Source organism: Mirounga angustirostris, unplaced genomic scaffold (assembly GCF_029215605.1).
Source record: "Mirounga angustirostris isolate CCGP_5_RB_7025 unplaced genomic scaffold, mMirAng1.0.hap1 SCAF_3, whole genome shotgun sequence".
Classification (NCBI taxonomy): Eukaryota; Metazoa; Chordata; class Mammalia; order Carnivora; family Phocidae; genus Mirounga; species Mirounga angustirostris.
This window is the reverse complement of record NW_026991711.1, coordinates 169,520,101-169,546,988: the sequence shown is the minus strand read 5'-3', so window position 1 is coordinate 169,546,988 and position 26,888 is coordinate 169,520,101. Positions and strand designations below refer to the sequence as shown.

Below are 26,888 nucleotides of genomic sequence, written 5' to 3'. Positions count from 1 at the left end.
AACTCACACCATATTGATAATTAAAGTCCTTTTCTCTCTTTATTTCTCTGCCCACTTAGATAAAAAGTGTATCTTACCTCCCTGGTATGGATAAAAAAAATTCCAAGAGATAAGTAATTAGGCTTTATGCCATTTAGGAAGTAAAATGAATAAGTATCTACTTTGACAGTTATTTTACTATTAGAAAAGCTGTTTTGCAAGAAGGTAAATCTTGCTGTCATTCCATTCCATTTAATTTTTTTCATTATAGAAAGAAAATTAAGTTATAGGAAGCAGTTTTGAATTATTTTTCTTTAGCATACAGTTCATTACAATTAAAAAGAGAGAGAGGGAGGGATGGAGAGAGAGGCAGAGTTTGTGCTCCCTAGAAGGGAAAGCACTTTAATATTTGATGGGCTTTCCTTATACGTCTGTTTTTTATTTTTAAACACCACCACCTCTTTGCTGACCAACAACTTCTTGCAAATTATGGCAAGGGTGGGGGAGGAGCATGAGCAAAGGAGTTGAGTGAAAGTTGGTGATACTGCCTGCCAAAATTCCAAGTTGAAATCAAATCCTTCGGTAAAGTTTCTTAGGCATGAAAAAAATAAAAAGATTTACAACTTCAGCAGAACTGTAATTCTACCAAGAAAAAGTATCAGTCAATCTACTTGACTATCACCAAAGGATCTGAAGCTGGCTTTGTGATACTTCTTTCTCCTTTCTATATGGAGGTGGGGGAGGGGGGGAAAGGCAAGAGGAGTTAAAAAAAAAAAAAAATTGATGAAGCCCTGACCCTTAAGATTCCATTTATAGTCCGAGCCTGAATGCCATCCCCCTTGACTAGCAAACTGTCCAATCCAGCCGCATGTGTCAAGATTCTATTAGGCACTAAGTGAAATATATATGCATGCCCTTATACCATTTAACACTCTGGGTCCACCTTCAAAACACTGGGCTGTGGATCAACTGAAGCACCACTCCTCTTCCAAGAATCACTTTGACAGGTTCTTTTGCAGGTGCTCTTTTTCTTTCTTTCTTTTTTTTTTTTTTAAACCCATCGTTTTTAACAAAATGGCACCCAAGAAGGACGTGAAGAAACCTGCTGCTGCCGCCGCCGCCCCAGCCCCGGCACCTGCACCTGCACCTGCCCCAGCCAAACCCAAAGAAGAAAAAATTGACCTCTCTGCCATTAAGGTAACTAAAGCGGTGAGCTGTTTGGTCACTGAAACATCTTTCAACAGTAGGAAACTCTAGGAACTTGCAAAGGGGTATATTTTTCATTGAGAGAGACAGCGTTACTACATGGACTGGTAGATTGGGGGAGAAAAGAATCCTGATTAAAAAATAAATAAACTCAAAAAAAAATTAAACAAATAAATAAATAATAAACTCTAGCATATAATTTCATTCCTATGAGTATGATATTGTCTGTGGAACCTGTATTTGCTCTCATTTTTTGTTCTCTGGTTTTCTTTTTTCCCCTAAATGGTCAGAGTGCAATTTAGGGACAAAGTGTGTACGTGCAAAGGTGTTTTACCAATACTTAAACCAGTGTTTTATCTTGTTTCGTTTTGTTTCATCTTGTTTTGTTTGAAACAAAATCTCTGTGGAAACTGGATCCCTTACCTTAATGCTACATCAAAAGGAAATTTTCCGCCCCTCCTTGTTTCCAAAAGTTTAAAAACAGCTGATGACCCAGTTGTCCTGGCTGTATTTATTTGACAGTGGCTTTATTTCATCTGAAAAAGAGAAGATTTTTGCAATTCAAGTTAATTCCCCCTTCAGCTTTGTTTAATAAATTTTGATACACTAAATTAGATCTCAGTGCAGACAATTATGCACTCAAGTGTTTCAGTGACTCTGTCATCTTGTTTATTTATATACAGTATTTAATTCAGAATGTGTGAGCTGCTTCTAAATGAAACTAACCCCCCAAATATGATAAAACTTGGTTATATGGCTTTTAGCTTATGTCTTTGAGCTCTTGTATATTGATCTTTAACCAAGGAGAATGTGATTGATTTTTGTGTCAACGCTTTGCTGTGATCAAAGTTCTCAACTGCCAAAAGATTACCTGCTTATGGGAAAATGATGCAGTGGATGTGCCTGTTACCTCTCGGTGATGTGATCCCTCAAACATGCACCTTCTCCTCCTTCACTGGGGCTGGATTGGTCTGAATGACAGTTTGAAAATCTTTATCTAATGAACTCTGCTTTATATGGAGAACTAACAGGCGAAAGGGCCTACTAGGTGATCTTCTCTCTTAAGCCAAAAGTTCTGTACATAATAAATCTAAATTTTGCTAACTTAATACTATTTAATTCCAAAGACAAAGCTGACCTATAAATAAACGTTTCACTGAGTAATTTAGTATAATCACGGATTTTAAAAAATACTTCTGACATAAATACTGCATTGGATCACCCTTAGATATATGTGGTGACATTAAATGAATACATCCATAATTTTTGTAGCATTCTGGTTAAACACGAGATTTTATGTTCCAAAGTAGGAGTGGATTATGAAATATTTTATCTTGAGTGTGTAGGTACCTAAAGTCATATTTGAAAAAAGCTGGTCAGAGAATCTAATATTGGTTAGGAAGTATTCTTAATGAATATCCACTTAGGAGGAGAAATGCATGTCAGATCTTCTAATGAATGGTACTCTACCTAAAAGACTGCATATAATTCACTAAGAGGAAACCAAATTTTTCAACTCCAGCAATTCTAGCTAATGTATCTTTATAGATGCACACTGACTACATTATACAATGAATGTGATTACGGCCATGACAATAATTCCAATCATGTGTATTATTTGACTCTCCACTCTATCCTAAGAGTGGAGGTGTGAATCAGTGTCAAAGCTATTCCTCTGTATTTATTGTGATTTATAAGACAATATTACCTCTTTGCATCTAAGATTACAAGTATCTGGGGGAGAAAATGTGCCTTCTTAAGAAGAAAAGGAAATATCCCACTAATGAATATAGGCATTAATTTTCTTCCCTGAAGAAATACAAGATGACTGACTGAATGAATGAATGAATGAATGAATAAGTAAATTTACTTATTCATTTATTTACTTTGGCAGTAAGAAAACTTCAAGAAAAGACAAAATATCACTTAAAATTAAACTGATTAGTTGTTCACAGCAGAGAAGTGAAATCCTGAAAAACTGGTTTATCCTTTTATCTATATGTTGAATTAATGCCAATATGGCTAAGGTAGCTAGCACAACTACGCAAAAGAAGAAAATACTCTTAGAACGTCTCTGCAGTGATGAGGTATGCTCCATCTTCACTAGTTCATTACAAAACGAGAGATGGGATGGATCCTGATAAGGATGCAAACCTAAAAGGAGCAATTAAATGAATCTAGAACAGGAGGAATTTAACCTTTATGTTTCATTCAGAGAGCCTACTCCTAATAGAGAGAAAATGAAAAGAACAGATTGAAACTAACATATTTTTGTAAAGGAATTTAAATGCCTTCAATGATTTGCATTCATCAATATGAATTCAGTGCACACTTATTGGTATTATAGCCAAAGAATGTGGTATAACTTGAGAACTATATAAAATTTAATTTCATCCCAGTAGGTAACAAGGGTAATTAAAATGTACATTAAAACATTTCATATTATGATGCTTTTAATCATTTAATGATGTTTCTAGATATATTACCTCATATAAGTTACAAACTTTTTTCAAGCAGAGAAAATGAACTCTAAAGAAAGTAATAGAGCTGTTATATGTGTTCATTAACTTTCTGAAAACTCGATAAGGAACAAAACTTAATTGGATTTTAAACTTTCTTTCATAAATCATATAAGATTAGAAATCCGGCTGTCCTCATCAAAAGGAATGTGATCCTGCCATTTGCAACGACGTGGATGGAACTGGAGGGTGTTATGCTGAGTGAAATAAGTCAATCAGAGAAAGACATGTATCATATGACCTCACTGATATGAGGAATTCTTAATCTCAGGAAACAAACTGAGGGTTGCTGGAGTTGGGGGGGTGGGAGGGATGGGGTGGCTGGGTGATAGGCATTGGGGAGGGTATGTGCTATGGTGAGCGCTGTGAATTGTGCAAGACTGTTGAATCACAGATCTGTACCTCTGAAACAAATAATGCAATATATGTTAAGAAAAAAAAAAGAAGAAGAAGATAGCAGGAGGGGAAGAATGAAGTGGGGGAATCAGAGGGGGAGATGAACCATGAGAGACGATGGACTCTGAAAAATAAACTGAGGGTTCCAGAGGGGAGGGGGGTGGGAGGATGGGTTAGCCTGGTGATGGGTATTAAAGAGGGCATGTTCTGCATGGAGCACTGGGTGTTATGCACAAACAATGAATCATGGAACACTACATCAAAAACTAATGATGTAATGTATGGTGATTAACATAACAATAAAAAATTTTAAAAAGAAATCTGGCTGTCCTTTAGACTTTGAGTAATGCCAAAGTGTAAGGATAATTATCTCTGTGTAGGACTACAGGCATAGGAATAGTAATATTTAATTCCTCAATACTATTCCTAGCTAATATCTATGTTCCACCATACAATATACCATGTTTATCAGCCATATATTTAACTCCCCATAAACTCTGAACAATCTTTAATATTGTTAATTAGTTTTATCAATTTCTGTAATGTGCTTTCCAACCTGATTTCCTAGTTTGTTGGTTATTTAGAACATTTGTTCAGTTGTTCTAACACAAAACCTTTGATATTCATGGAGGGAATGCTTACCTGATGTCCTATGCCCATGAATGTTCTATGAGTACCCTTTTCAAAAACACAAAACTGCTGATATTTGAACATTAAAGTTGCTGTCCTGGGTGGTTCTAAGCACTCTTTGCTTTCAGAGAGCTGACACTTCCAACAATGATGCCCAGGCTAAAGAACACTGCCTGACAGAATTCCAAGTGTAAGACTTAAAATCCACCATGAGTAGGGGTGCCTGGGTGGCTCAGTCGGTTAAGCGGCTGCCTTCGGCTCAGGTCATGATCCCAGTGTCCTGGGATCGAGCCCCACGTCAGGCTCCCTGCTCAGTGGAGAGCTTGCTTCTTCCTCTCCCTCTCCCTGCTGTTCTGCCTACTTGTGCTCTCTCTCTGTCAAATAAATAAAATCTTTAAAAAAAAAAAATCCACCATGAGTATAGCTGCAGGTGCAAACATAAGAATTAACACCTGCTGCCCAACACTTCAGCCAAGTGTTGAAATGATGAAAGAAAACAAATAATGAGATGACTATGTGCCTAGATTTTTAAAAATCTTCAATGTGTAAGTAAATGTTTTGCATGATGCATGCCTTAGTTGATATGCCAGGATTGCTATGAGGTGATGAGACTTTGAATTGTGTCTTTCCCAATGTGCTGCTTAAGTTTTAATTCTCACCGTATTCACTGTAATTCAATCAGGTCATCTCTGACTAGATACTGCAGGCGAAATTACAAAAAGTGGTAAAGGTACAGAATGCATTGACAGAAACTCATCCGATAACAAATCTCAATAATTTACTGCACAGTTGGGGAGATTTAAGCTTTCAATTTAATGGGTAATGTGGAAATAGAGCATTCCCAATAAATACATCTATTTACTGATGGGTATTCAGTGGAGGCAAATATTCTGTATACATTTGCAATACCTGACTTGTTCTGGTCAAGGTACAGGATTGTCTGTATTAATCTACAAATTCTTTTTTCTCGGCTCTAATAAGGCTAATACAAACCCAGTCCCACTTTGAAGAATTCCTGGGAAAAATCAAATGAGGTCATGGCCCATGAAAGGCTTTGAAAATTATAAAGTTCTTTGTAATATAATAATAAATATTCATTGAGATTTAACTCTGTGCCCTATTATCTTATTTAATCCTCAAAACAGTATATTGAGGTTGTTTTTAGCCTCATTTTGCAAGAAAAGAAATTGAGCCTAATAAGGTTCAGTGCTATGTCCATGATCAAATAACTAGGTGATGGACCTAGAATTTAACCTCTCAGCCAAATCCAGAGTCAACTGTGGTAATCATATCCTAAACCACCTCCTGTTTATAAAGAGTAAGTTGCTGTTAAGAATGCATGAAGAAGGGGTGCTTGGGTGGCTCAGTCAGCTGAGTGGCTGACTCTTGATTTCAGGTCAGGTTATGATCTCGGGAGCCTGGGATCGAGCTCTGCGAAGGGCTCCCCGCTCAGCAGGGAGTCTGCTTGAGGACTCTCTCCCTCTCTCTCTGCTCCTCCTCCCGCTTGCATTCTTTCTCTCTCTCTCAAATAAATAAATAAATCTTAAAAAAAAAAAAAAAAGAAAAGAATGCATGAAGAAGGGGCACCTGGGTGGCCCAGTTGGTTAAGTGTCTGACTCTTGATTTCAACTCAGGTCATGATCTCAGGGTTGTGAGATCAAGCCCCATGTCAGGCTCCATGCTGGGAGTGAAGCCTGCTTGGGATTCTCTCTCTCTCCCACTCTTAAAAAAAAAAAAAAAAAAAAAAAAACCCTAATGTGTAAAGAAGCCTTTTTTTATTTTTTTTATTTTTTATTTTTTTTAAAGATTTTATTTATTTATTTGAGACAGAGAAAATGAGAGAGAGAGAGCACATGAGAGAGGGGAGGGTCAGAGGGAGAAGCAGGCTCCCTGCCGAGCAGGGAGGCCGATGCGGGACTCGATCCAGGGACTCCAGGATCATGACCTGAGCCGAAGGCAGTCGCTTAACCAACTGAGCCACCCAGGCGCCCAAGAAGCCTTTTTTTATTCTTAAGGGTGTGAGGTAGAGCGGATCTCATATCACCCTGCACAACCCTGTGTAGCCAGTGGAGGAAGTGACAGGCACACATCAGAGCAAGTTGACCTAGACTTTTGACCTTGGCAGTCCACTACTCTGTTCTCCGTAGCTCTTCCCTATCTCTGCACCTGTTGCTGAAAGGTTGAGTGTTCTCTTTTACAGCTAGAAGGTGGGAAGACCTAGAAAGACCCTTAGTCACTTTGCTCTAGTTTCCTGTAAAAAGTTGTAAATGGAACATGGCTATTTTTTTAAAAAGGTTGCTACGAGAGTAGATTAGTAGTTGCCAGGGATGGAGCTAGGGGTGGGGTAAATGAGTGAAGGTGGTCAGAGGGTACAAACTTCCAGTTATAAGATAAATAGGTTCTGGAATCTAATATACAACATAATGACTATAGTTAACAATACCATACTGTATATTTTAAAGTTGCTAAGAGAGTAGATCTTAAAAGTTCTCACCACATACACACACACACACATACTTTTTTAATTTAAAAAAAATGTGACATGATGAATATATCAACTATCCTTATTGTGGTGATCATTTCACAATATCAAAATCATCACATATCAAATCACACTGTACACCTTAAATTTACACTGTTAGGTCAATTATATCTCGATACAGCTGGAGAAAATAAACTATACCAAAGTATTTTTAAATGCTCTTAAATGTAATGAAACAGACAAATTTTTTTAAATAATTTTTGTTTTTTTAATTAAATATACACATACCAAAACTGACCTCCAAATTTTGCCATCAGGCTAATATTCTAACAAAGGTATGGGATCTCTATTTTGTTTACAGGTAGATAGCATGATTGAAACTGGGAAGAGGGCGCCTGGGTGGCTCAGTTGGTTAAGCGACTGCCTTCGGCTCAGGTCATGATCCTGGAGTCCCGGGATCGAGTCCCGCATTGGGCTCCCTGCTCAGCAGGGAGTCTGCTTCTCCCTCTGACCCTCCTCCCTCTCATGCTCTCTGTCTCTCATTGTCTCTCTCGCAAATAAATAAAATCTTAAAAAAAAAAATTTAAAAAAAAAAAAGAAAGAAAGAAACTGGGAAGAAATATCAGCCATATATCCTTTAGAGTGATATGTAGAAATATAATACCACATGTATAATGATTAAATCTTAACCTTAACTAGCTTGAGGAAAAGAACTAGAAAAAGAACACATATCATGAATTTCTGATTAGAAGGAATGGGTGAAAATATTTATAAGTTGTCTCTAAGTTTTCTTTATGTAATTTTAAGAGTTTATCCTTTTTGAGGCACCTGGGTGGCCCAGTCAAGCATCCAACTCTTGATCTCAGTTCAGGTCTTGATCTCAAGGTCTTGAGCTCAAGTCCTACATTGGGCTCTACACTAGGTGTATAGCCTACTTTAAAAGAAAAGAATTTGTCTTTTTTTTACCCTGGCCCTTCAATAATATGAATTAATTTTTAATACAACTATAATGTAACAAATTTCAATATGAATCCATTTGCAGTGTGAATATAACCTCAGGAGCAAATAAAAAATTATTTGAGATTACCACTAGGTATCAATATCAAGTTTCCACTCTCAAACATCTATGATGTACAAGAAGAGAACAGGTGGAATGGAGTGGGAAAGTACTAAAGGACATTCTGTAACTCTCTAAAATTACATTTTGAATTATACGTCAACTGCATCATGTCTTTGCAAAGTAAAATGCAGTTTGGAAAGGAACAGATACGTTCACCAATTAATAGTGAATAGCCCTTTTAATTGTAAAGATAATGAAATCTTTGCAAGACAAGGAGACCACAAAGTGACAGTGCCTAATTTAGACTCTTGACATTTTAATGTTGCAAATGAACCCCCTGGCAAGTTGTCTTAGAAGACGTTCCATAATTACCCAGCATTAAGCACCATCTGACTCATGGAAATTATGGAAAGGATTATATTTAGTCTGCTGATCCTACACTTTCTTCTGCTTCTCCTCACACTGAAATACTTTTTGTATGAAAATAAGATCTGCTATAGTTTGTTTCTACATCAACTTCTACAGTTTGTTTCTCACTCCAAATCAGAATTTGGAAGGCAAAAGTTGCAATATACAAGTAGTCGTGGCTTTAATTATACTAGTTAAAAATTTAAACTATATGGATGATAAGTCCTTGCTCTTCTGGTCATAAATTGATAATAGTGAGTTGAAGCCAGAGGGAAAAAATATGCCCTAAAGATAAAACCACATCTTATTCAACTGTATATTCCTCCTTTCACTGTGGCAAATGAAGTCTTTGCACCTAGTAAGTGCCCAATGGTATATTTTCTCTAGTTTTTAAAACATCTGCTTCACTTGAATTCAGTGTTATGAAATTATATTTTAACCTCTCTTTTTCTAGATTACTTCAAAATAATGTTACTTCTTGAGTTTTTAGCACCATGCCCTTTTCCATTAAAAAAGCAAGTTGAGGTTGTTTCTACTGTCAAAAGCATGGAAAACTCATAACATTGCAGAACCATAGTAACCCTAGAAATCACACAGTATAATATTCTATATTTGAGGAAGCCATGACCCAGATAAGAGAAGTTATTTAATCAAAAGACACATGCTTTATTATCACAGAACAAAATTCTGCATACCTCAATCCCTGTCTAGTTCTCTTTCCACCATATGAAAAGACCTGAAATCTCTAAAATGGTAATGCCAATATTGATATATCCCTCTGGTCACAAGAGGAACTTTCATTCCAGATAAGTAGGAAAAAGCGGATACTTTTAATTTCTTAAAACACATACACCAAGAATTTTTCTAAGCTCCTATTTTAAAAAAAAAGAGGAAGGAAGGAACAAAAACACAACTTGGATTTTTAATAAATTACAAACAAACAAGTGTACAAAGTGGAGGAGGTACAACTCTTAAATCTTAAATCTATCAATTATTAACCATAAGAAAGCTAATGAAAAATCTGAAAAAGTATAGACTTAGGTCACATTTTTAAATTTTTATTAAAATTCAGGCACCTGGGTGGCTCAGTTGGTTAAGCGACTGCCTTTGGCTCAGGTCATGATCCTGGAGTCCCAGGATCGAGTCCCGCATCGGGCTCCCTGCTCGGCAGGGAGTCTGCTTCTCCCTCTGGCCCTAACCCCTCTCATGTGCTCTCTCTCATTCGCCCTCTCTCAAATAAATAAATAAAATCTTAAAAAAAAAAAACCTATTTAAAAAAATTTTTTATGAAAATTCACTTAGGCTTCTCATTAATTCTTATAGGTGTGAATTGTGTTATTTTAAATAATTCAGCGTTTGCTCTAATGTGACCAAATTCAGTTTTGACTAGTCCACACTTTCTGAGCACAGAATTACTCATTTCCCCTTCTGTTCAGATCAATGTATCCAGTACAGCCGTCTATTCTCTCTTATATTAGACAGGCTGGACTGGTATTGTATTCTTAATTTCTTGTTGTTCTTAATTTCTACTTTTTATAACACATTATAGTCACCAGCCTAAGTATATCCTTTGTTGAGGTAAAAAAAAAAAGATGCAATGAAAAATATTTATCTCCTTTAAATGAAGTGAGTTATTCTGAGGCACAAAACTCTTTATTTCCAAAATGGTATTTCTGCTGGCCTTTTATGGTGAGTCCTGGTAACTCTGAGATTAGAGTGAAAATTAATCATTTAAATTTTCCTTAGGTTTTGCATACATCCTGGGTCTTTAGAGGCCTCTCTGTCTGGTATTAAATTAGAGAATGTGCAGCAATGTTTTCTTGCTTGAATATTGGCTCTGGTGAGATTAACTTCTTTAACTTAGCCTTACCAGTCATTAGTCTCATTCCGTCTTGCAGGGAAGATGTTGTTGTTTAAAGACTATAGTCTGTGTTCCTTCCTAGGGCATTTTCACCTGTATTCAACAACACGGGTCTCCCAGATCCTCCTTAATTATAGCTTTTCTTGTTATGCTAAAGCTTAACATACAGCAATTTCAGAGCCTTTTGATTAAATTCATTTTAATATTTTCCCTATAAATTAATTCCTTCTGTATACCAGAAGCTTTACCTTGTTTTTAATCAGTTAACCAAACATCATGATTACTAATAGAAAAACGATTCTCGAAGTGAGAAGAGATCTGTAAACATTGCAATAAAAAATCCTTTTCAGTACCAGTAACAGTCAACTACTACTTACCTAAATCCAATATCAAAGAGCACATGAGTCCCAAAAATGTGGAATATAGTTATTAGACTAACAGTCTAATACAGATATCAGGCTAAGATAGAAAAGCCCTGTTAAAAAGCAAATCAAGGGGGCGCCTGGGTGGCTCAGTCGTTGGGCGGCTGCCTTCGGCTCAGGTCATGATCCCGGAGGCCTGGGATCGAGTCCCACATCGGGCTCCCTTCTCGGCGGGAGGCCTGCTTCTCCCTCTCCCACTCCTCCTGCTTGTGTTCCTGCTCTCGCTATCTCTGTCTCTGTCAAATAAATAAAATAAAATAAAAAGCAAATCAAGGGTTGGCAAATGAGAATTCCTGATCATAAACTTTATATAAAATGTAAGGAAAGGCTCTGGAAATATAAAGGCACATATATCAATAATTCAAAATGAGCAATGAGCGTGCCTAGTATGTGCTTGGCAGTTCTAGATGCTGGGCGTGTAGCACTGGGGGGAGATCATATGAACCATCTGTAGAATGGAAGCTCTTTGAAGGAGATGATGAAGTCTCTTCCCTCAGGGAATGTAATATTCTAGAGGAGAAGCTCATGTTTGAAGGAGGAACTTACTATACATGTGTCCTAATGATTTTAATTTATTGCAAATCTGTTGAACTAATATAGGCAAACAAGGTATTTCATAGAGATATGGGGAATAAAATATAAGAATAAGGCAGAGGCCACTCTCTAGATGGCAGGAAGAAATTGGGGTGGGCCCATGTCCAATTTGCATCATGGACAAAGATAAATGGCTTTCAGTAATGGCCTGGGTTTTCCAGAAGTTTACAACCAGGAAGGTTAAACATCTTTCAGTTAGAAGAAAGGAGCTAAGTAAATAGAAAGAAAAGGTCCTTTCAAGAGAAGATTTTATCAGGACTTTGAATATTTAATTTCTAAGAAACAGAGATGAGAGGAGAGCATTCCAGATAGAAGAGACTTAAGTCTAATTTTTAAAACAAACCACACGATGACACAGCAAACTGAGTCCAAAATCAGCTGACATTTTGTATTTATATCATGCCTTGTTCAAAGAGCTGATTACTTCATCACTACAACACCAAGAAAGAGATGCAAGAGAAACTTTTCATCATTTGTGAATGTACCAGAGATAAAGTAACATTTTCCATTTAGTCTATGAGCACAGCATTCACCTCTTTTAACTTTTAAACTATAGTTTATTCTCTAGGATGGACTACACTGTAGCCTTTTCTACTGTTGTCAGTAACTTGCTTACATGTTTACTTTGATTTTCAATAGGTACAAAAAATCTAAACTCTGATCTTCTCTGTGGTAAAGATATACAGAAAAAATAGAGTGAAATAGTTTGACAACTGCCTGTCACTTCTATTTTAATAATAGCAAACCTTTGGGCGCCTGGGTGGCTCAGTTGGTTAAGCGACTGCCTTCGGCTCAGGTCATGATCTCAGGGTCCTGGGATCGAGTCCCGCATCGGGCTCCCTGCTCCTTGGGAGCCTGCTTCTCCCTCTGCCCCTCTCTCACTCTCTGTCTCTCATGAATAAATAAATAAAATCTTAAAAAAATAATAATAATAGCAAACCTTTACATAATATCCAAGTGGTTAGGAATAGCTTATTTATAGCATAAATACAACTTTTAAAATGACTTTCCAGTTTACTCCACAGATTTTATACAAATTGATATTTTATATGAATTTGAGGACACATTTTTCTACTCAAAAAAAAAAAAATGAGCATTCTGTAGGGCAATTTTGATGGCTTATTTATTTGTAGTTATTAATTCTACTAAAGATATATACTAGTTCTCAATATTAATCATAGGGCAATTCAAATTTAATGACACAATACATGAATATAATTACAAGACTAAAAAGAACACAAAGAAACATGGTCTGCTCTCATGGCTTTAATTTGGGCATCAAAAATCATGAGACCAGGGTTGATGGAGGGAGGTAGGCAAGGGATGGCCTAAATGGGTGATGGGCGTTAAGGAGGGTACTTGTAATGAGCACTGGGTGTTACATGTAAGTGATGACTCACTAAATTTTACACCTGAAACCAATTTTAGCATATATGTTAACTAACTTGAATTTAAATAAGAACTTGAAGGAAAAAAATCATGAGATTCCAAATTACACAATTATCAAAGGTGACAAATTTCCACCTTTGTCCCTCCCTTCCATTCCCCCTAATAATTTAAAGCATTTAAATTTTTCTATTAGCTTCCATTTCTCATAAACTCTCAAAATGTTTATTTATGAAAATATGTTTTCCTGGGTAGTAGTATTTTTAAATAATGTTTTTAATCCTCATCTTGACCCTATGAGATTTTTTTCACTACTTGTAAACTTTGGACAAAAATGATATGAAAAAAAGCGATATGCATTTAAATATTGATTTCTTCCTAAATGGCTTGAGGGAAAGCTGTAAAGTATTCATCTGTCTAGCAGGGGGAATCCTCATGCTTGACATGACCATTCCTTTAAAAACAATTGCTGTGGGCGCCTGGGTGGCTCAGTCGGTTAGGCGACTGCCTTCGGCTCAGGTCATGATCCTGGAGTCCCGGGATCGAGTCCCGCATCGGGCTCCCTGCTTGGCAGGGGGTCTGCTTCTCCCTCTGACCCTCCCCCCTCTCATGCTCTCCCTCTCTCATTCTCTCTCTCAAATAAATAAATAAAATCTTTAAAAAAATAAAAATAAAAAAAATAAAATAAAAATAAAAACAATTGCTGAGACAGCACTCAAATCAAAATTTATCTCCAACATTCTTTACACCTATAACCTGCTTTAGGTATGTAGAACACCGATAAACATGTCTGAACTTTAGTGGACATGCTAGGACTTATCTTTCCTAGTATCACTTTTCACAGTACCCTTCTCAGAAGGGAGTTGCCCCCTATTTTCAGGTAAAATGCCACGAAAACCCGTTACCAGCCAATCCCATAGACATGTTTAAAATCCTAAAGTATAAATTGGCATTCAACAGCCCCTGTTTTGGGTCTTTCTGGAGACTGAGGATGGAGGGAAATACCCACCCCTGGTGTAAGAAAGCTAAAGGAGAATGGTGAAAATGGAGCTCCAACCCACCCCTGGCTTAGATACACTCTCTACATCTCAGAGCACAGCTTGCAGAAGAGTGGTCTTTAATGAGAGGTTTCAAGAAGGGACCGCATCGTCACTTGGGTGAACCCTAAGAAACACGAAGAATGCGCATGGCCTTTTCAAGTCCCCTGAACTTTGCCACAAGGGACAGAGCTCCAGAGGATGTTCCTTCTAGAGTCATTGCCATTTGAAACCCCAAGCCAGTCCCATCCAAAAAATTCCATTAAATATCCGAACTTGCTGACTCGAAGTTTGCAAAGTCCATAATTCACCAAGAGAAGGGGTCAGGCTGAGTGTGAAGGAAATTCTAAGCTCCTCTGCACTTGAACAGGTAAGAAGCTTCTTAAAGGAGGAGGCTAAAGGGACCGTCTCGGGGATAAATACCATAAAAGTACTGACAGACTTCGGTCTCATTATGGCTGTCCACTCCTAGGTTCTGGTTGCCTAAAAATAGCCCTCAGGGTACAGAACCCTCCTTCCCTTTGCCCTAAGAAAGCCAAAGATCCCTCCAAAGGGAGTGGCCCTGTGTCTCTGAAACCTGATGCTAGCTCTGAGGTCACAGCTTCCCCAGCAATAAAAGGCAGCCTCAGGGAAGGGGGCCCCACTCAGGGACTGGAGCGGCCCTCAACTCACTCTTCAGCTTGGCCACTGTTCCGCAGCCCAGAGGCTCTGCCATGGTGGGTCCTAGGAGAAAACGGTTTTTCCTTTATAGGAGGATATGAATCGTGCATATGACCTTTTTGAGTAGAAAGGCAGACAAGGAACAGAATTGAGGGGAGAACATATTTGGTGTAAATCTATAGAACCTGCTTTTGCTTTTGGTTGAGGTGGGGTGAGGATAGAAGAGATTAATTCAAGCTATTATGTTAACTGAAAAAAATACATCTTACTCCCCAAAGCAGTACTTTATGCTTCACTAATTTTTGCTATATCACATTTATTCTATCTAACCGGGGGGGGGGGGGGGGAGCGGGGAGCAGAAACTGCTAGTATAGCAAAATATTATACCTTTAAAAACTGTCTGATGAAGATAACTAAAATTAAGTAAACTACTTGTGACACATTGAGCCAAAAGCTACTAGTTAAATAGAAGAAAGAATTAAGGAGATCTTTTTAATGCAGTGTATCTGTATTTCTGAATGAAGGGTATCTGTATTAGACATATCTTAAATACATCACAGGCTAGTATATTATTCCAGGAAGTTATTTGACTTAGCATTTGTTAAATCATTGATTCATTGATGAAGATACAGAGAGATGTTCCCTAACTATCTTTCGCAATAGCTTATTTTTCCTAGATTCGAAAGTATCCTAAGGCAACCTTCTTATTCTATGACACCTACATGTCTTCTTAAAAATCTCAGAACAGCGAGCACTCATCCTTCTGTCAATGCATTTGAAAGAGTACTAGTTGTTTCTTTCTTTCTCCCTCTCTCCCACCACTGCAGTCCTTCAGCGCTGACCAGATTGCTGGTAAGTGAATTGAGCTTCTCTACTCCACACGTAGGCAGAGCACTGCCTCGTTTCTGAAATATCCCTTATCTCTAAGGCATGTTTCTGCATGGCTCAACCTGTTAAGTGTCCAAGCTAAGCCTGAACTCTGAAAAGTTGGCTTACTTTTGGAACTTACTTTGAAGATTACTCAGGGAATGAGCCTGGATACACTTAAAAATCAGGATATTTTTGTTTGGTTAAAATATTCTTTGTGGTTAATTTCTTTCTAACAGATCGAGTTCTCTAAGGAACAGCAGGATGGTAAGTTTAAAAGATACAGTTGTTAATATGTGCACACTCATAAAGGCAGCATGTGAGAAAACCAACTCCCTCGGGATGAGATTAGCTCTTCCCAATCATCCCCACTGGTGTTGCCACTCTAAATATAAATGCTCTCAATCACTCTATAAGTTTTCTCAACGTGAACCCCCTGCTTATAATCAGTAATCAAAGGTTTAAGCAAACAAGACAGATACCATAAAATACGTCCTTATATTCACTGCTTTCTACATAAAACCATTTTGATACAGTAGCCAATACCATATATATTACCCCAAAAAAGGCTGGAGATTTTGAATGGCTAATCTGTTCATCAAATCCCTAAAGAGAGATTGGCAGGTCTGAATTGTTCAATCTAGAACTGTGAAACTGCCCAATTACCAGACCTACATAATTTCAATGGGCATGAGTTGAGAGAAGCAGGTGAAGTGGATATAGAATAAAAGTAAATTCAGAGACAAAGAAGGAGGAGTAATTTATCATATAACTGCAAGGAACATTAGACATCTCCTGGTCTGTCTTCAGAAATACAAGACAGTCTCTCAAAGAGCTGATAGGACTTGCTCAAGGACCCAAACTATTAGTAACAGGATCAAAATCTGGTATTAGTTTAATTAAAAAATTCATAAAAACAGTTACTAACCAGAAGACTTCAAACTCTTCAGATTCAAGAGAATCTGAGCAGTTTCCCTAACACTTCCACTTTTTCTCCTTTGGGCCTTTGGATCCAAGAGATCCCATGCCCCACAAGACGTGTTTGTTCTCTAGAAGTACAGGGGAGAATGCTTTATGGAGTGAAAGTGGCCCAAGTTCAACGAAATGGATACAGAAGTACATCTATAGAAGGGAGAGGAAGAAAAAATTTGTTGAATGATAGCATATAAATTAGGATATTGGTCATAAAAATTAGTATGTATATATGTTATGATATGTAATATATAAATAATTATAATTATAGGTGTTTAATAAGTACCTATGCAAATACTCGGTTCTCTACCTAAAAAATTCCACATTTTCAGTCTGTTTCAATATCTAAAATATTCATGTTTGGACATCAATTAAGAAAAAAAGAAGCATATTTGCTGTAGTAGAAACTTACATGTATCTACATCATGGCTGATGGTCTCATGACAAGAGATTAGGTGATTTGATGGCTCAGAACTCAAGAGCATTTGAAATTATACTACAAAGGACTGGTTGTTTTTATTATTGAAAACAGTGGTAACTCTAATTTGTTTGACTCTTAATGCATTTTTAACTAGTGATGCTGCTACATTATCAGCTACTGCAACCCAGTCCTCTTAAAAATCTCATTTACAGTGTCATTTTGACCAGACTCTGGTGGGACAAAGCAACAGAAGACTTAAAAACCCCTGCAGGGACAGAAGGACTTACTGTTGACCATTAAACCTATAACTACATACATGAACTAGGTTTTAGGTATAGAGGTTCAGGAAATGTTGGTGTGGTGGACTGGTTTTCTCTTGCCAGGAAAAAAAATGGAAGCATTTGAAATTTAAATGGAAACAATGCTTTCAAAAATGAATGAAAACTTCCTTCGTTTCCTTCCTTGTTCAGTGATTAAAGAGTTTTGGTCATGGCTGCTCTATTTGAAGGTATCACAGGTTGCAAGGAAAGAAGAAGAAAAAAAAAAACAAAATTATTCACATTCTAAAGGTCTACGTCCTGTGCTGTCCAGTAGAGTTGCCACTTGGCCACATGTGGCTATTTAAACTTAAATTTTAATTAATTAAAATAAATACATTTAAAAATCTATTTTCTTAGTTGCACTAGTCATATTTCAGCACTCAGGGGCCACAGGTGGTTTTTTGGGCAGCCCAAAAATAGAACATTTTGATTGTCATAAAAAGGTCTAGAACAGTGTTGGTCTAGCCCAGGGGCTGTCAATTTTTTTTCGTAAAGGGCCAAATTGTCAATATGTTAGGGTTTATTGGGAGTACAGTCTCTGTGAAAACAACTCAACTCCATCGCTGAGGTTTAAAAACAGTCATAAACAATACATAAATGTATTATTGGCTGTATTCCAATCCTGCTTTATTTTACAAAAAGAGGTGCCCAGCCTGTAGGCAGTAGTTTGCTAATCCATTATTCTAGACTCAAGAGAATAAATCTTAAAAATCTGAGATAGGAAGAGCAGTATCTTTCTGTCCTAGGTGTTTAAATCAACAAAGGGTTAATGCCAGAGAGATTCTATTACAGCCCATAAAATCCTATCTCTATATCAGCATGGGACCAGGGTAATAGTGAGCCCCCTGAGCAATCTGCATGAAAGCCTGGAGCCAATAACAAGAATAGTTCAGTTTCACATGTCCCTTAGAAAGACAAAAAATAATATTTGACTAATGACCCCACTGTGCCTATAGCATGCTTTTTAGTTTAGGGGAATGATCTGTTACAGTCAAATTGCACAGAATCTGAAGGGGAAATTTTAGCAAACAATGGCGACACGATCTATAGTTGATTGTGAATATAATGTCTGGTGCAACCTTAGATCAGGGGATGGACGGCTGATAAAAGAGGGTACTTTGCTGAGTAATCTATCTAGATGGCATCTTTTGATCTGAGGTCACTAATGGCCCAAATACACTTCTTTCAGCTCTACCAGTTCCTTCACAAATGGTTTTTTGAGTGTTGCTAGGATTAACTCCAACAAGTTGCCATCAGTACTTTTGGGTTCCCCAGAAAATTTAATTATATTATGGTTAGAAGTTTCAGTTAAAATGTCATTTCTGGCCCCTTAATCCATAGTACTACCCTTTTCTGTTTTTTTGATATACACTTCTTAATTCTGAAAGGCCAAAATAGCTCCACCAACAGAGAATGACAAAATTTAGGGAAAGTTAGCAATAGAGTGATTGTGATAAAAATAGACAACACTTTAAAAATATGTACTTACATGTACACACATGTAAGTACAAATTGACCTAGAAAAATCTGAATAAAATTGGTGGAGTCTACCAATGTGAACATTCTGGTTGTGATAGTATACTATAACTTTGCAAAATGTTACTACTGGGGTAAACTAGACAGAGTATTTAAGAGATCTCTCTGTATTTTTTCTTAAAATTACCTGTGAACTTACAATTATCTACACAAAATTTTAATTAAAAATGTATACTTAAATTCTAAAGCTAATATAGCAACATGTTGTCATACGTATCATCTGAAGGAGAGTAAGTTTAAAAAGATTATCATAGTGAGAGATCCAAACAAATATTTCTCCTTCCAAACTGATTATACTAGGAGCCATTTAAAGTCATACACTGGTTAAATGACACTCTAGACCTTAAAGGTTTGTTTCACCTTTCTAATTTTTTTTCCTGAAAAACGAAGTTGCTCCTGAAGATAACTAGTCAAGGGGAGAGTCTAGGAAATTTGTGCTCCAAGAGGAGGTTTTTCTAAATAATTTGAGAAATCTGGATTAACCTCATGTAACACATCCCTGATTGAAAATTTGTTTTCTTGAAATTTTATTAACTTTCTTAATTATGAGGAGTTCTTAAGATTTCTCAAGACCTCAGAATTTCTTAACCCAGTCCTGCTTCCCAGGCAGATGAAGGAAATATGAATAAATATGACAAGGAGCTTCAATTTCCATATCTGATTAATAATAATATATGATTCGAAGTTGGAAGTGCTGTTTTAAAGCAGTCCAAAAAAGAAATGTCAAAAAGGATTGCCAGTGGCAGTTTGAGCCTGGAAAAGGGAGAGTCCAAGGATAACTTAAGTGGTCACAAAAGTTGAGAAACAGAGGAGAGTGTGAACTGGATTCTTGATGGTAGATTGGAGATTTGTAAGTGGTTACAAAAGTTGAAAAACAGAGGAGAGAGTGAACTGGATCCTTGATGAAGTTAGGGGTAATTTATAGTTCTGAAGGAGAAAAAAAGCACCCTAATGCTTCTTGCTTCTTGCAGAATTCAAGGAGGCGTTCCTCCTGTTTGATAGAACGGGTGAATCTAAGATCACCTTAAGCCAGGTCGGTGATCTCCTTCGAGCTCTGGGCACAAATCCCACCAATGCGGAAGTCAAGAAGGTGCTGGGAAACCCCAGCAATGAAGGTAACCAAGCAGCTGGGAAGCAAGCTCGCACACGCACATGAAAGAGAGAGACAGAGAGAGAGCACGCATGCATGTATGTAAGAGAAAGAGAAATTTATTGAGAAATAAGATCCACAGAATAGAGTTTAGGGCGGCTGGGTGGCTCAGATGGTTAAGCGTCTGCCTTCGGCTCAGGTCATGATCCCAGGGTCCTGGGATCGAGTCCCACCTCGGGCTCCCTGCTTCTCCCTCTGCCTCTCTCTCTCTCTCTGTCTCTCATGAATAAATAAATAAAATCTTAAAAAAAAAAAAAAGAATAGAGTTTAATTTGCTCTTGATGGTAAGTGTGCCTCTTGGCTGTCTAGAATCTCAGTTTTTTCCTCATAAAATAAGTTAACCTTCCTTTGAGAATTTGTAAGCATGATAAAATTTCATGCTAATGAAATAATACCTAAAGCTAACATTGTCATCATCATCATCCTACCTAAGGTTCATAATTTAAAGGCTAATGAATGAAATAATATCCAAATCTGCACATTTTTCTCAAAACTTCAAAGGCAAAAACACATTTTGACAAAAATGTTAAATATGGCTAAAACACAATATACTTTGTAAGCAACTCAGTAGCAACTCACTGACAAAAGCTGTGGAAATAAAATCTCAATGCTCTCAGGAGGTTGAAAATACCTGCTGACTTTGCCCAGTGCTCAGTCTGTGACCATCTTAAAATTAACTCAGCTCTCCTAATTAAGAATCGACAGAATGTCACTGTAATAAGAGTATTTTCTATTTCCAAAGAACTACAAGAAGACCTAAAAATCTAAGCCCAAACCTATAAACCCCTCAAGCAAATCCTGCGACAAAAGACTGAGTATGTAAGTGGCACCATCGTAGAAGTCACTTGCTCGATACAGTAATCCAGTTATTAGTCTGGAACAAGAAAAAATTTTTCTGATCCCAATGGTTCATGGCAAAGGGTAATAGTCTATTGGAGAATACCACCCTGAACAAAAGACATGAGACAACACTGAAATTTTTTCAAGTAGATATTTGGGATGTTTATCTTTGCCATGAGGGGAAAAAAAGAGGGGAAAGCAAAAAGCAAATAATCTAATTTTTCTCTTGATAACTGAAAAGACTATTCTCCTTTGTTACCAAAGTGGGAAGGAGTGGATTTGATTTCAAGCAAACCTTGTTACTTGTTTCAAGTAAAACATCGTAGTTCTTACAGGATAGAGTTTTGATGATCAGAGATAATATGTATTTAATTCATTCACTTAAAAACATTTCATTGACAATGTACTAAGTACCAGAGGAACAGGATGGGCTTGATTCTACCTCTAAATCAGTCTCCTGGAATTTTTCTCAAACTTCATTTTCTTTAGAGGAAAATGTCCAGGTAAATCATGCAAAAGGTAGCTGAGAGCATGAGATAAAGTGAGAGAACAACAGCTAGATCTTATTCTGTAGATGTCACTTTCTAACTTACCAAAACATCCATCTTCTTTAGAATTATTAGGTAAATATTCATTTATTCAGTGTTCAAGTTTGATCTTTTTAATATTATTCCATTTTTATTCTATGAGGAAAGACTAGTAAAAGGGAATTTTAATTTTAGGGTTACTTAACTTTATCCATTCACATCCATCTGGATAGTCTCTTTGATACTTTTGTTGTGAATGCAATTTACCTTACCATACTGAAGAAAACCTTACCATCCCCAGACCTCTAAACTGCAAAGAAGTCAGGAGATCACAAGGAATTTGACATACACACTCTCCTCATAGGCTTCTTTTTAAAGTTACTTAAAATTTAAGGAAACTGAAAGCTCTACAAAAGCTCAGGACAAAGGAGGCATATATTTTAAGTTAAGTTTTACTGTATTTATATGCTAATGGGTTTGTTGTATCAGTATATTTTTTGCATTGCTTCTCTGGTATTTATAGAAAATATTAAATTGACCATACTAATAAAAAGTAGCTAACAATTATTCAGCACTCAGTTTATCCCAGGTATTATAATATATTTTGCAGGTATTATCTCATTTAGTGCTCACACTAACACTATGAGGAATCTCTATTTTACAGGTGAAAAAGTTGAGGTACAAAAGGATGAAGAAAGTTGCCCATGATCACATAGTTGTAAATGGTGGATTGGGGATAAAAGCTTAAGCACGAGGACTCCAGAGCTCATGTTATTATCTATTACCAATTTTTTGTCATCAGCAATTTACCAACTGAAATTTAAGCTATATGAAGATATTTTAGATCTTCTGGAATGAACTCTCAAGTTTAATTTGTGATTTAGAAATGACATTTTATGGTAGCTAATAACTCTCTCAATTGCAATTTCTTCCAGAGATGAATGCCAAGAAAATTGAGTTTGAACAATTTCTGCCCATGATGCAAGCTATTTCCAACAACAAGGACCAGGGCACTTATGAAGACTTTGTTGAGGGTCTGCGTGTCTTTGACAAGGAGGGCAATGGCACAGTCATGGGTGCTGAACTCCGCCATGTTTTAGCCACATTGGGTAAGGAAAATTTATTTCAATGGATTTAATAGGACAGAATATATAGGAAGGAGCATGATTAGGGGGATCAAGTTCTAACAAAACAGGTAGGGGGTAAAGCTAAAAGATGAAAAAGAACAGTCAAAAATTAATGACCATTTCCACTGGCCTCAGTGTCAACGAGTGTGTCTGGGGGAAATGGTAACTTCAGTTACTAGTAATAAATAAGTAAAGTAAAACATTGTAGTTCTTACAGGATAGAGTTTTGATGATCAGAGATAATATGTATTTAATTCATTCACTTAAAAACATTTCATTGACAATGTACTAAGTACCAGAGGAACAGGATGGGCTTGATTTCTGTCCTCCAAGAGCTTAATCATAGTCTCCAGAAACCCAAAACTGATCACTTATGATGGAATTTAGAAAATATCCCCTGGCCTTCTTTCTGAGCAAAGAGTTTTTGTTTCATCAGGTGAAAAAATGAAAGAGGAGGAAGTGGAAGCCCTGATGGCGGGTCAGGAAGACTCCAATGGCTGCATCAACTATGAAGGTACCATCTCATGTGCTTGGTGCTCACAGCAACTCTTAATGGATTGCATTGTTGATGGACTCCTTGTGAGCTTAAAATGACTTTTTTGTCTTTGCTTCTCTCATTGAACATACTCATGGTTTTTTTTTATTATTATCAATCAATTATACAATAACTCTAAGAGTCTGACTGTATACCTAAGATTTTTATTCCAGTGGGCTTTGACATGCCTATGCATTGTGATACAGCTTACAATGTGTTTTCACGTGTATTTTTTTCTTTCTAGATCTGTATAAAATCTCTGTAAGATAGACAGGGTTTGTGTCAGAATGAAGTGTAATAGAATATGAAAGTTGGAGAGATCTCAAAATCCTTTACAGCAAGCAATTATGAAAATGATGAAGCTGAGGGCCAAAGAGGTCTAGTTACTGCATGAAGATCACATCATAAATGGAAGGGCTGGCGCTAAAATTTCATTCTTCTTCTTGTCTGGTGTTTTTGCTTAAATCAAAGTCATCTCATGGCCAACTATCTATGTCCTGCTACCAATTTACAGCAGCTTCACCTACGGGGTCTGAAAAACAACACACCCCACAAAATAAAGATGCAAAATAAAATTACATGATATAATCTGTAAATTTTAAAATTTCCAGTAAAATTGAGAAACTTACCTATCCTCCCAAAAAGACTAACCTGGCCACTTTTCAACAAAGCTATGCTGATAGCTTTGATGTAAATGTAGACTTATGAAGTCTAATGACTGGGGAAAAAGTAAGAAAAGCAGAGAGAAGAGAGGGAAGGAAAGGAGGGAGGGGGAAAGAAGAGGAGAGGAGAGGACAGAAGAAAAGGAAAGCAGTCAGCCAAGCACATCGTCACTGACAATCTTGATTAAACTTTACTTTTTTCCCATAAACGTTTTACATTTGGTTATTGCCATAAATACATTACATAAAAGAAGAATCATTTAATAAATATTGTTTGGACAAGTGAAGAGTCATCTAGAAAATAAAGTCATATCTGGATCTCATACCAGAATAAATTTCAAACGGTTCAAAAATTTAAATGTAAGAGCTGAAAGCATAAAAGCCATGGACAAATTATTTTATAACTTTGAGAGTGGGAAGGTGTTTCTAATGCTGATAAAAACCCAGAAGGCATTACAAGTTTTGATAAATGCAACCACATAATTTTTTTTAAACTCCATATGGCAAAAGCCACCAGAAGCAAAGTCAAAAGACAAATAGCAAACCATAAAAAAAGTAATCAGTATCAGCAAAAGCTCATTTTCCTAATTAAAACAAAAACTACTGCAAATTAATAAAAAGACTACAACCCAATAGAAAAATTAACAAGTACATAAACAATTCACAGAAAAAGAAATAAAAACTATCTATCAATATAATATGCTAAACTTCACTACTAATAAAAGAAACGCAGATTAACCCTACATGGAGATACCATTTTTCAATAAGATGATTGCCAAAGATTAAAAGACAACACTTTGGGTTGAGGAGAGTGTGTGAAAACAGGTAATCTCATGCATTCCTGTTGGGAATGTCAATCAATAAAACCCCGATACAGTGAGGTAGTATTAATAATCCTAGCAAATCTACATCATGGGATGTGGTTTTTAGATATACTTGCACTCAAGTGAAATGAGTGATACGTGGTTATTCATTACCGTGTTGTTGGTAAATATTTGAACAACTTAATGTCCACCAATATAGGATGTATCAACGAGATTCTGGTATATCTACAGAATGAAATTCCCTACAGTGCCCCCAAAATAATGATACTCTTGTTTACGGTCATTCAGTGAGAAAAGCAAATGCAAAAGAGTGTGTAGAGTATGCCACCATTGGGGAGAGTTTTAGAAACAGATATTTGTATTTTCTTATACATGTATAATAGCTCCACCAACTTTTCTGTAAAGAGAAACTAGGTAGATGGGAGACAGTGGTGAGGAACAGTCTGTTTTTGTTATAAGCTCTTTTATACTCTAAAGAAAACTTTTAACCATGTGAATGTACCACTTCTTCCCAAAAAAATGAAATTTACAAAGTCAGGAGAAAAGCCATGAATCCAGGATGAAGAATTGTGGACTGCACCGAGCTTAAAACAATAAATGCTCCTATTATCGCTGAGAAAAATTAAGATTGAACTTACTTGCTAAATCTCTCTTTCATTAAACTTGATGGTCTTCTAACTTAAACTGTCTATATTATGCCCACAGCTTTTGTCAAACATATCATGTCCAATTAAATGGAGCTCTCAAGGTAAATATTTTGCTTTTTATTATATAAGGCTTTCTTGATATTGTGTTTTTAGAAAATTCAACAGCTTCACTTTATGTGCTGTAAACATAATTAGTATTAGTTCTTAGTTAAGATTTATTTATATTAACCAGAAAATATCAACTCTTTTCAACCCATCTCAACTCCTGAAGTGGGTTACTTGGAAATAGACCATTTTGGGGGGGCGCCTGAGTGGCTCAGTTGTTAAGCGTCTGCCTTCAGCTCAGGTCATGATCCCAGGGTCCTGGGATCGAGCCCCTCATCGGGCTCCATACTCAGCAAGGAGCCTGCTGCTCCCCCTGCCTGTGCACTCTCTCTATCTCTCTCTTGGTGTCTCTCAAAAAATAAATAAAATCTTTAAAAAAAAAAAAAAAGGGGGCGCCTGGGTGGCTCAGTTGGTTAAGCAACTGCCTTCGGCTCAGGTCATGATCCTGGAGTCCCGGGATCGAGTCCCGCATCGGGCTCCCTGCTCGGCAGGGAGTCTGCTTCTCCCTCTGGCCCTCCCCCCTCTCATACTCTCTCTATCTCATTCTCTCTCTCAAATAAATAAATAAAATCTTTAAAAAAAAAAAAAAAAAAGGAAATAGAGCATTTTGTATAAGTGTAGAAGCAAAAATTTCTGAGATGTTTGCTGCCCTCTGTAAACCTTAGCTTTGATTGTACTGTAATTATGCAGTGGAGATTCAACAAGCCAGGGACTAGTTAATGAATTTAGCTGGAACATCACACTAATAAAAGTATGAGCCTAAGTTCTTTGACTAATTGATACAGTTTTTAACAATTACTGCTCTAGAAAACCAGGTTATCATAGTTCAAAGTTAAGCACTTGCAACTAGATTATTACAAGTAGGAAATGGCTTACTTTCGAAGTGCTGTTCATTCTATGCTTTATTCCACATTATTTCCTCCCCAGCTTTCTTTCTGAAAAGATGCAATCAACATTTAACTCAGTTTCCCTTTTCCTTTCCAAATCAAGGATTGTTTATGAAGACTGGCTGGAAACTTCTTGCAATAACACCCATGACTTACTGTCCAGACCTGCTTACCATCATTCAGACAACAAAACAACATGGACCGTTCTAGACTGAAGGACTCCCTGAACTTTTATATACTTCACGTTCCTCTCTGAATTGTATTCATACCACACAAATCAAGTGTCTCCTGCTCTAGACGAAAAGGATAAAATACTGACAACCTCAAATTCAAGTACCACTCTTCATTTTCCACCAGGGGTCAATGAACATCCTTAAAATACTAAATCAATAAATAATTTTGGTCAGTCTGGAATGTTCCAGTTGCATTGTGTTTTTTATCTTCTTGCTTAGGGAAAGTAATTTTTAAATTTTCAATTATTTGTTACTGTACAGAATATGGATGAATTGTAAAATTTTAAAGAATAAGTCACTGCAGTCTACATAGCAATAACATACTGAATCATCATCATCATCATCATGTTACTGAAAAAGTGAGAGAACTGAGGAAATTCAGATAGGATCAGAGACACCTTCATATAACCTATCCAGGTAATTTAAGGTTAAAGCAGATTTTCTCAGTTTTGTGTAAATCATCATATATGTGGCTTGACCTATCATTTCTAATGACAGTCTGGCCTATTCATAAGAAAAAGGCCTAATAAGCTATCGCTCCTTCTCAGTGAATGTCCTCAAGGTTAAAATTTAAAGTGACCTTTCGGCGGTTCCT

At 36.8% G+C, this 26,888-nt stretch overlaps 2 protein-coding genes across 4 annotated transcripts in view; one reads left to right on the top strand and one right to left on the bottom strand.

Annotated features, from left to right (window-relative positions):
- The window catches only part of CPS1 (carbamoyl-phosphate synthase 1), a 355,746-nt gene that overhangs the window by 272,490 nt on the left and 56,368 nt on the right, over positions 1-26,888 (bottom strand). The window contains exons 4-5 of the mRNA XM_054506025.2: positions 10,919-11,199; positions 1,609-1,721 (exon numbers count right to left, since the gene is read on the bottom strand). The gene's annotated coding sequence lies outside the window, so the exon portion shown is untranslated. The remainder of the gene's footprint in view (positions 1-1,608; positions 1,722-10,918; positions 11,200-26,888) is intronic.
- On the top strand, positions 894-26,474 carry MYL1 (myosin light chain 1). Of its 3 annotated transcripts, none has more exons than XM_045868078.3 (7): positions 894-1,176; positions 15,468-15,492; positions 19,728-19,871; positions 22,209-22,382; positions 22,837-22,914; positions 25,127-25,169; positions 26,164-26,474. In XM_045868078.3, the coding sequence occupies exons 1-6, from the start codon at positions 1,054-1,056 to the stop codon at positions 25,153-25,155; spliced, it is 573 nt and encodes a 190-aa protein (XP_045724034.1). In that variant the 5' UTR covers positions 894-1,053; the 3' UTR covers positions 25,156-25,169; positions 26,164-26,474. The 3 variants fall into 3 exon arrangements, with proteins under 3 accessions (XP_045724034.1, XP_045724033.1, XP_064443076.1); XM_045868077.2 differs by lacking the exon at positions 15,468-15,492 and adding an exon at positions 15,747-15,774 and having other exon boundaries at positions 895-1,176; XM_064587006.1 differs by lacking the exon at positions 894-1,176 and adding an exon at positions 14,613-14,696.

Coding starts and splice junctions, on each gene's coding strand:
- MYL1 (XM_045868077.2), top strand. CDS start 1,054: ATGGCACCCAAGAAGGACGTGAAGAAACCTGCTGCTGCCGCCGCCGCC. Junction 19,872..22,208: donor GGGAAACCCCAGCAATGAAG/GTAACCAAGCAG, acceptor AATTTCTTCCAG/AGATGAATGCCAAGAAAATT. Junction 22,915..25,126: donor TGGCTGCATCAACTATGAAG/GTACCATCTCAT, acceptor TTATGCCCACAG/CTTTTGTCAAACATATCATG.